The 11,131-nt window shown below is 33.6% G+C and overlaps 2 protein-coding genes across 2 annotated transcripts; both read left to right on the top strand.

Moving 5' to 3' along the window:
• The first annotated feature begins 2,003 nt into the window (after positions 1 to 2,003).
• LOC131067437 (uncharacterized) lies at positions 2,004 to 2,594 on the top strand. Its single transcript, XM_058002451.2, has one exon. It carries the CDS (start codon positions 2,004 to 2,006, stop codon positions 2,592 to 2,594), a length of 591 nt encoding a protein of 196 aa, XP_057858434.1.
• Positions 2,595 to 5,901: 3,307 nt separating this feature from the next.
• Positions 5,902 to 6,951, top strand: LOC131067438 (uncharacterized). Its single transcript, XM_058002452.2, has one exon. The coding sequence runs from the start codon at positions 6,236 to 6,238 to the stop codon at positions 6,824 to 6,826; it is 591 nt and encodes a 196-aa protein (XP_057858435.1). The 5' UTR covers positions 5,902 to 6,235; the 3' UTR covers positions 6,827 to 6,951.
• The last annotated feature ends 4,180 nt before the right edge of the window (positions 6,952 to 11,131 follow it).

The following is an 11,131-nucleotide window of genomic DNA, read 5'->3' as shown; positions in this document are numbered from 1 at the left end:
AGGGGTTTGACTGAAGGTGTATTGTGTTTTTTACTTGTGTTTTGAGATAAGGATACAAGAATACTTAAATTTAGTGAGAACTTAGGTTAGGATGGTATTTATTTGGATGGGAAATGATAGGTTTAGAAGAGAGAGGTGGATCTAGATCAAGATGCATAGGGTTGAGTATTAATGGTCATCATGTTCTTTGTAAAAGCCTCGTAAATGGTAAAGCTTGATCCCTTTTTCCCAAGCTAGTCACAACAAATCTCTCACACCATCACCTTCTATAACCTACATTTTTTTTCTTTAATGATGTTAGGGCCATATAACTATTAAATTTTTTTATAAATATTAAAACAATATAATCTCAAAAGTGTTAAGTATAATAAGACACCATAAACAATATACAAATCACATCGAGTCATATCATAATGTTTTAGCTCCCCCACAAGTGACTCAATGATTTGTAAAAAAACAAGAGAACATTATGACACATTAAATGATTTGAGAGGTTCAAGAAATTGATACACACATGCCAATCAACATCAAAGAGAGCAATATTTTGATTAATCTTTTTTGTTTTGGACAAAATCCACCTATACCCATCACATAGGTGTTGATGGTGTCGAAGTGCATGTTCTATTCATGGTTCCTACCAAATTAACTCTTATTTACCTAGGGATGTGGACCAAATTAACTTCAACCACTTCCTTGAACTTTGGGTCCCATAATGTCATTGGCATTAGTGGGTAGATCCTCATCAAAATCCATAAGGGAAAGTTGGAAGGTATGTCTATCATCATAATTATAACATATATATGCCACCTATAATTCAAGCAATACTTATAATTACGTGACTACAATCTCTTTGCATTCCTTACCACATTCTCACATGTTTAAATCTTCACTATGTTCATAAACCTCTTTTCCCAAGTAAACATCCATCTTGAACTTATCTTCTTATTGATTGCAACTTCAACTCATAGCTGAAAGAGAAACAAATTCTACCTATACCAAATATGTTTATAAAGAATTCACACCAAACAATTTTCATATTTTTTCTTAATACGTCACCACTTTCGAAAACTTAATCAACATAATTAAGATCCAAAATTTCACCCATTCCTTGAACGTAATTACTTTGATTTTATGTACTAATGGTCATTATGTTCTTTGATAAGAGCTCTTAAATATGAAAGCTTGATGCCTCCTTTCCTAAATTAATCACGACAAATCTCTCACATCATCACCTTTCTATCACACCATCACCTTTTTATAACCAACATTGTTCATCCCTAATAATGTCTAAGACTTATAGTGATTTTCAATCCTACCCTTTCTCACAAATTTGTGATAGCAAGACATACCACATTATCTAATGTCGATGTCAAGTGGTCAACAACTCTCTAATGTAAACACACTAAACCTTCTCTAGTGTAAACACACTTTCTCTCCTTAATGTGAACAATCCATTATGGTAAACACACTTTCTCTCCCTGATGTGAACAATCCATGTTGTTTCTCTCCTTAATGTGAACAATCCATTATGGTAAACACACTTTCTCTCCCTGATGTGAACAATCCATGTTGACTAGTAGCTGTATATCAGCCTCCAACATTATGAGTTAAATAAGGTTTGGAAACATTGAAGGTTGTGAGAAAGTACAAGTGAGATATTTGTTTGTAAGTTCCAAGATATTAAGCTAGTAAAATTGAGATATTTGTTTGTAAGTTCCAAGATATTGAGCTAGTAAAATTTGATGTCGTTTGACCTTAGAATACCCCAACACAAGGAACTATTATTTGGTCCTCAAAATACGCATAATCAAGAGGAAAGGGAAAAGTATAGAAAAGCTATGATAAAATGGTCAAAAACTGCAAACGTAAAGTAAAATATTCATGGAAATTTCATCCAGATTGCGTGGTCTCACGTCCACAAACTTGGATAAATTTGTTCCACAGCCTTCATTTTTCTTTCATCTCTGCAAGTAAAGAGAGATATCTACTAAGAAATTGCAGTAATGGGGGCTTATTTTTCTTGTGTTTGTTCACATTTATTGCAATCCAATACAATCAAATTGATATTTGTGGATGGGAGACTGCAGGAATTTGAGAAGCAAGTAAAGGCGGCAGAAATTATGGTGGAAAATCCTCAGCAATTTGTATGTGAGGCAGCCGCTTTACATGTGGGTCGCAGAATAAATCCCCTGCCTGCAGATGAAGATTTAGAATTAGGGCATTTGTATTTTCTTCTTCCCATGTCAAAATTGCAGGGTGTGGTTTCTCGCTCAGACCTGGCCTCAATTGCACTCAAGGCCAGATCCGCCATGAAAGCAAGTTCCAAGAGCTCTGTGAAGATTTTCCCAATGTTGGGAGAAATGGGTTTTTTCTTCAGGGGACAATCACAAACATACCTGCATGAAAATGGTCATGATGATGGTGATTTGGGTGGAGATTTAGAGTGTGATTTGAAGATTGTTGCGCTGCCAAAGATGGATTTTGAAGGCCTTTCAGATCTGCAGATGGGTTTGGGGAAATATAGAGTGAGCAGTTGCAGGTCTTGGAAACCAAAGTTGGAGACCATAAGAGAGGTTGAAAGGCTAAGAGCATAACCATAAGAGACCTTTGTACTGAATACATAGATTTTAGGCCATACTTTTTATACTGAAACTTGTTTAATTTATTTCTGCAAATTTTGTATTTTAATTTGGAATATATAATATTTCAGGCAGGATGAAACTTGTTTGTCTTTATATACATTTTCTGAAACATTATGGGATAATTTGTTGAATTGTGAGGGTCATATTTTTCTTATTTAGAATTCTAAAATTATCAATTCAATAGCAATAAAATACAGTCAAGAATAATAGACATGAGTACACTATGATCTTAGAATGATGATGTGATATTTTTATAATCATTTTATCATTAAATTCTATGTTCCCTTACTATATTCCTAGATTCATGATGGTTCACTCTTAGATTATTCTTTTTAAATTAGGGTTAGTCGTCAAATACACCATTCAAGTGTGCAATATAATGTAATTTACACTTTAGTTAGCTCATAATGACCACTAAAAATGTCATTAGGTTTTAATTTTAAAATCTATGGTTTACATTGTGAGCATACAAATAATCTAGATTGATTCTATACTCACAAATTTGAATTGAGGTAATGATATAAGTTATTTTCCAACTTCAATGTGGAAGGCGTCATCTTACACAATAGTGATGCATAAAGGATAACCTAGTCACTATGGGCTCAAAACATAAGGGAAATGGGAATAGGTATGTGTATTTCACCATATTGCATACAGTTTAATTTCATATTTTTTTAATCTTTAGGTAACAAATAAAAATGTGTAAAATATGGTATCATCCAAATACAAAGTGGTAAGAAAGATAACTATTATCCATTTTATAAATGCTAACAAAAATTTACCTCAAAAGTGTTAAAAATATGAAACAATAGAACATATACAAATCACATCAAGTCATATTGTAATGTTTTAGCTCCCTCACATGCTCCTTAATGATTTGGAAAATTTTACATATTTCTACACCTTAGATTATGATACTTTATGAATTGATATGTTTGAGAAATCAGTTCAAACATGTCAATCAACGTAAAAGAGTAATAATTTGATTAATATTTTTTGGATTGGACAAAAATCCACCATTTATGATCATATAGGTGTTATTGGTATCAAAGTGCACATTCTATTCATGGTCCCCACCAAATTAACTTCATCCACCCCCTTGAACTCCAAGTCCCACAATGTCATCAACATCAACTGGTAGATCTTCATCAAATTCTATAAGCCAAACTTGACAAGTATGTCTATCACATAATTATAATATCATGCAAGACTTATAGCTCCACTACCATGATCATTGTAGCCAAACTTGACAAGTATGTCTATCACCATAATTATAATATCAAACAAGACTTATAGCTACACTACCATGATCATTGTACAATCTGTACCCCATTATAAATGCTTAATTACTCATTGTGACATAAACCTCTATTACCAAGTAAACGCCATATTGAGCTTACCTTCTTATTTTATCGCAACTTCAAATAAACAAGTACCACGTATACCAAATATTTCTGTAAAGAAATCACACAACTTAATTTTCATATTTCTTCTTAACACATTTACCACTTTGAAAAACTTAATCAACATAATTAAGAACCAAACTTTTATCTATTCCTTATATGTAATTGATTTGACTTTAGTAGTAATGTTCATTATGTTCTTTGAAAAAACCTCCTAAATGTTAAAGCTTGATCCCACCTTTCGAAAGCTAGTCACAACAAATCTCTCACACCATCACCTTCTATAAACTACAGTATTCATCTTTAATAATGCTAGGCCATATAATCATGAACAAATTTTTAAATATTACAATAATATAACCTCAAAAGTGTTAAGTATAATAAGACACCATAGACAATAGACGAATCACATTGAGTCACATCCTAATGTTTTAGGTCGGGCCCACAAGTTCCTCAATGATTTGGGAAAAAATAGACATTTCTACACCTTACATTATGACACATTAAATGATTTGATAAGTATAAGGAATTGATGCATGCATATCAATCAACATAGAAGAGAGTAATAATTTGATTAATCTTTTTGGTTTGGACACAAATCTATCAATTCCCACCATATAGTTGTTGTTGGTGTCAAAGTGCATGTTCTATTCATGGTCCCTAGTGAATTAACTCTTAAGGGGTACTTTCCTCCCTCAGTACTTCAGTTATTCACCTAGGGATGTGGACCAAATTAACTTCAACGACTTCCTTGAACTCTAAGATCCACAATGTTATTGTCATTAGTGGGTAGATCCTCATCAAAATCCATAAGGCAAAGTTGGAATGTATGTCTATCAACACAATTATAACATATATATGTCACCTATAATTCAATTAAGAAATATAATTACTAACCACAATCATTCTGCATTCCTCACCACATTCTAACATGTTTAAATCTCTACGTCCATAAACCTATATTTCCTAGTAAACAACCTTCTTGAACTTATCTTCTCATTTGAATGCAACTTCAACTAACAACTTAAAGAGAAACAAATTCTACTTATACCAAATATTTTCATATTTCTTCTTAATACATTTACCACTCTTAGAAACTTAATGAGCATAATTAAAAACCAAAGTTCCACTCATTCCTCAGGTGTAATTATTTGATTCTATGTACTAATGATCATTAGGTCTTTGATAAGACCTCCTAAACTTTAAAGGAATGCAAACCATATTAACTTCAAACACTTCCTTGAACTTTGAGTCCCACAATATCATTGGCATTAGTGGGTAGATCCTCATTAATCCACAAGACAAAATTGGAAGATATGTACCATCACAATAATTATAACATGTATATGTCGCCTATAATTCAAGAAAGACTAATAATTATGTGACCACAATCACTCTACAATCATTACCACATTCTAACATGTTTAAATCTTCACTATGTTCACAATTTTTTTTTACCAAGTAAATATCCATCTTGAATTTATCTTCTTATTTTATAAGACCTAAATACTAAATCTAAAAACTTGATCCCTCATTTCTCAAACTAATTACGACAAATCTCTCACACCATCCCCTTTCTACAACCTACATTATTCATCCCTAATAATATCAAGGCTTACTATGCTTTTCTTTCACAAAATTGTGATTACAAAGAAATACCACCACATCATCTGGTGTCCATGTTATGTGGTCAACAACTCTCTCTAATGTAAACACACTAAACTTTCTCTATTGTAAACAAACTTTTTGTCCCTAATGTGAACAATCCATGTTGATTGGGCATTGACTAGTAGTTGTATATCATCCTCCAACATTGTGATTTAAAGAAGGTTTGGGAGCATTGAAGGTTATGGGAAATTACAAGTGAGATATTTGTTTGTAAGTTCCAAGATATTGAGCTAGTAAACTTTATTGTTGGTTGACCTAAAACCACAATTCCATGAATACCACACCCCAACACAAGGAACTATTATTTGCTCCTCAAATTACGCATTATCAATAGGAAAGGGAAAAGTACAGAAAAGCTATGATAAACTGGTCAAAAGCTGCAAACGTAAAGTAAAATATTCATGGAAATCAAATAGACGGGAAATTTCATCCAGATTGCGTGGTCTCACGTCCACAAACTTCGATAAATTTGTTCCAGAGCCTTTCTCTTTTTTTTTTAATCTCTGCGAAGAAATTGCTGTAATGGGTGCTTATCTTTCTTGTGTTTGTTCACATTTATTGTCATCCAATACAATTAAATTGGTATTTGCGGATGGGAGACTGCAGGAATTTGAGAAGCAAGTAAAGGCGGCAGAAATTATGCTGGAAAATCCTCAGCATTTTGTATGCGAGGCAGCCGCTTTACATGTGGGTCGCAGAATAAATCCCCTGCCTGCAGATGAAGATTTGGAATTAGGGCATTTGTATTTTCTTCTCCCCATGTCAAAATTGCAGGGTGTGGTTTCTCGCTCAGACCTGGCCTCCATTGCAGTCAAGGCCAGATCCGCCATGAAAGCAAGTTCCAAGAGCTCTGTGAGGATTTTCCCAATGTTGGGAGAAATGGGTTTTTTCTTCAGGGGAGAATCAGCAACTTACCTGCAAGAAAATGGTCATGATGATGATGATTTGGGCGGGCATTTAGAGTGTGATTTGAAGATTGTTGCGCTGCCAAAGATGGATGTTGAAGGCCTTTCAGATCTGCAGATGGGTTTGGGGAAATATAGAGTGAGCAGTTGCAGGTCTTGGAAACCTAAGTTGGAGACCATAAGAGAGGTAGAAAGACTAAGGGCATAAACCAATATTTGTACTGAATACATAGATTTCAGGCCATACTTTCTATTTCAGTAGGCATAAATTATCATATATATGTGATTGTCTCATTTTCTATTTTAAGAGTTATTTATGATCTTAATGACGGATCACAGAGGGTGATCTAAAATATCGATGTAAACAACCACAATCTAAATCAGAAGCGATAACAAGAATTATTATAGATTATGAAAAATTAATATCTTTAAACCTAATTAGTATTAGTATCTCATAAAAGAAAAAACTTGTTTAATTTATGTCTGCAATTTCTGTATTTTAGTTTGGAAATATATAGAGTTCAGGGCATAATTTTTATTTTGGTGGTTTCAGAAGCATTATTAGTATTAGCATTTCACAATCACAAGAAACTTATTTAATTTATCTCTGCAAATTATGTATTTTGGTTTAGAAATATATTAATTTCAGGTCATGATCTTTGTATCTATAATTTAAGATGTACAATCAGTAGCTTGGAGATTTTGGATTTTTGATCAAATAAGCATTTTTCTATTTATATTTCTGATCATATTCCACGATCTATCATCAGAATGAAGATATGTATTAACTAATAGATTTAGTTCAATGGTGTTTGTGTATCTGGTGGAAACTACCTACCAAGATCTCAAGTATGTTTCAAACGTTTTTTTTCAGTTGATTATAATACGGTCTTCTCATTGTTTTGTGTTTGGAGTAAATTTTTTTTTTCAGAAATAGACAATGTACTTATAATCAAATTTTCATAAATCAATTTAATTATTAAAAATGATTGAAGATAAATTCAATGTTACAAGGGTTATATGGTAGGTTTTCACCTACATCATAATTAGTTAAAACTATCTTTCCACTAAGTGAACATAAAAAGTCTAGAATAGAACAAATTGAAAGTCACATCTTTTTTTTCGGTGAATAGTAAACCATACAATAATTGAGTTGATTAAAAATTAAATGTAGTATGGTGATCTCAAATTTGTCACAATGACAAGAAATTTTAGACAATAACAAATTGAATGTCACATCTCTCTTCTATTTTAATTATATTTTAGAACAAAGCAAGCTAAGTATGTGAAAACTTTTATAGGATTGAGTGGAGCAATACAAATTCAATATCACATATTTCTTCTAAATAGATCATAATTTTGTCTTCATTCAATGTAGCCTGGTGAATACAACAATACAGATTTCAAATTTGTGACAATGACAAAAAATATTAGATGATAACAAATTGAATGTCACGTCTCTCTTCTATTTTCATTATATTTTTTAGCAAAGCAAGCAAATTATGTGAAAGCTTTTATAGGATTGAGTGGATCAATACAAATTCAATACAACATATTTCTTCTAAATATATCATAATTTTGTCTTGGGTCAATCTATGTTATATATTATTGATAACATAAAACTTATATATTTTTCAACAACTACAAAAATTCTTAATAATTTGTTAGTAAAATTGAAATAATACAAGTCATCGAGTTCAATTTAACATCACAAAATATAGATTCAACAACCAATAGATTTATTTTGATAACAATGCTCAATTATTTCAAAAAAAACCTCTTCAATGAATGACAAAAATAGGAGAGACGCGGCTAATCTCTAATGGCACTTTGTACAATTTCTAAAATCCACAAAACACAACAGATTTCTGCGAAATTTTCAGTAGCTAAATCTTTATGATCTACATCTTCATTGTCCGTAAAACCACAAAAATCAAGTGAAAAAATACTGTAATTTACAGATCCGAAATTTTTTTAACAGTACTATTTTGTGTGAAGATTAACCACTTTTGATGACAAAACAAGATTTGAAAATAATGAAGAAGATGGAGAAGAAAAGTGATAGATGTTGGTGAGGAAGTAGTTGTCCTCAGAGATGGAATTGGTTTAATGGAGGAGGTGGATTTTGCTGGAAAGAATGTTTGTATCGTCAGCAATTGAGAACGTCTCGTGATGGAGGCTTATCTCTTCTCTGAAAATGACAGCCTGTTCGAAGTTGATGGCCTCTTCTCTGCCAAGATTTGATTTGGAGAAGCGACTTTGTCAGAGGTGTCTAGAGAGGCCCTTGTCGGTGACAAGTCTAATGATGAACTTCTGCTAGACATTGTCCTTAGAGATCGAGTCAAAGATGTTGTTCTGGTTTAAGAAGTTTCTAATCCCTCCTCTCATCCCGGTCTTTGGTCTTCCACTCCCTCGTTTTTGTCCTCTTCTGCTCTAGGGCTTTTGGTTGGTGCTGATGTGGGGGTGTTTGTCCAAACCCCTCTTTTGCCTCCCTTAAGCAGGCTTCATTTGTTGGACAGAGGCCTTCAAGGTGGCTTTGATGGGTCTAGCATGTGTGTTGTGACACAGGCCTTCAAGGTGGCTTTGATGGGTCTAACACGTGTGTTGTGACCGAGGTCCTTAGGCCTCCTATTGCTGGGTCTATTCATGATGTTGGCATCCTTATTGAGTTGGGTTATTTTTCATGCGTCGTGTTATGAGGATGTTGCTCTTCTTACTATTTGAGTGGATTTATTTGAGGGACCTTCTATTCTCTCCTTTTCTTTGTTGTAGGGTCTTGATGTTCTTCATTATGTTGGGTCGCTCAAAGATCTTTTGGTTGTTCATGAGAAGGTTGGCTCTTCAGTTGAGGTGTTTCTAGTTAGTGTGGTTGTCTCAATTCTAATTGTTGATGCCTTGGGTCAGCAAGAGTCTTGCATCTTTGGAGACTTCTCTCATTGAAAGGTTCTCTGACTCCCAGCCGAATATTGTCTGTGTTCATTGTTGGGCTTCAAAGTGTTGGAGTGATGTTGGTTGGTTGCAAGTGACTATTGGGTTCTTCCTATTCTCCTTTGAGAAGTCTAAGGAAAGTAGAGGTGATTTTTCTAATGACCTTGGTTCATTAGAAATTTTGTCCTCTTTTTGTGAAGCTAATCTACTGGCTTTGATGCATACATGAAAAAATGTAAAGGGGTCCTTGTATAGATCAGACTCCCTAGGCTACCTCTAAAATTTTTAGCATGAAGAGGTCATATTTCTAACACTCTTGTCTCTTCCTTAACAATAGACAAGGTTATGAAAGATAGGAGACATTTTGTTTTTGTCAGATTTTATGTTTGGGTGGAGTTTGGTTTGAGATTCTTCCAAACTCTATTAAGTCACTTTCCAACCTAGGTATTGGGAGTAGATTATTCTATTTGACCCACCCTCTTTGGTGTGCTTTCTTTGCCATAGAGTTGGTAAATTTTCTTAATCTTGCCAGGATTTCAAAGTCTCCCTCCCTTGTTTTGAATAGAATGAAGCGGGTTCTGGTGGTGTTATTATTGCAAAAAATTGTAAAGGGTCCCCTGTTATGGACAAGAAAGATGTTGTTCCTTGTAAAGGTTTTGATGAGGATTTGATTGAGGTCCTAAGGGGAACTCCCCTCAATGATAAAATTGTTGAAAATTTTGATGAAACTCTCAGGGGAGCCAACCTCAAGAGTAAAAATGTGAATGAGTTGACCCTGGTAAGGTGTGGGTTGTAGAAGATTCATTTGAGGTCATAAGGGAAGCCCCTTCAAGGATAAATTTGTGTATAAAATTGATTCTTCGACATTTCAGTGAACCATAGATTGGTTTAGATTCAAACCTCCTTGAATTGTGTGGATGTTTTGGTCTAGCTATTGTTCAATTGGATGGCTTTATTGGGCCTTTTTTTTCTTCTAGCCCAGTATCTGGTTGTTGGTGCCTCTCAGGGGGTCCACAATAGTTTCAATCTTGGGTGCCCTTATTCCTCTTTGTTGTTGACCCATCGTGTGTTTGTGGTTAGCTATCTCTTATCTAGTCCATTTTTTGGATAGCTTTTTGTTTTAGGCTTTTGCTATCACTTTTCTTGTTTATCTTAAAGGACAACTTTCTATAAAGGGTTTCGGGCCCCCTTCAAAATCAATTTTTTTTTCTTCTAATAAAAATATCACAAAACCTCTAATTTAACTTATGGAATAAATTTAAATAAAAAATCCTTGTGAACTTAACCATCATAGTAAAGGGTTCAGTAAAATAGATAAAATGTTTTGGGTTAGTTCTATCATTGAATTAAAACCACAAATCCTCTAAACTTATTCAGTGTAAATGTTAAATTAAAGTAACTATTTTAATTTAACTTAAATAATAAATATTATTTAAATATATGAATGAATAGATTAAGCTTGTTGCGAGAAAGATCAATTTTTGGGAAGATGGTGTGCAAATGTGGGGCGTGCAAAGGTCGAGCTAAGGCATTCGTGCCCTAGCTCGTGACCGTACTTTTCTGCTTGTGCATAGGGGGTGGGTTG

Source organism: Cryptomeria japonica, chromosome 9, assembly GCF_030272615.1.
Source record: "Cryptomeria japonica chromosome 9, Sugi_1.0, whole genome shotgun sequence".
Taxonomy (NCBI): Eukaryota; Viridiplantae; Streptophyta; class Pinopsida; order Cupressales; family Cupressaceae; genus Cryptomeria; species Cryptomeria japonica.
This window is presented reverse-complemented; position numbering and strand designations above follow the sequence as displayed.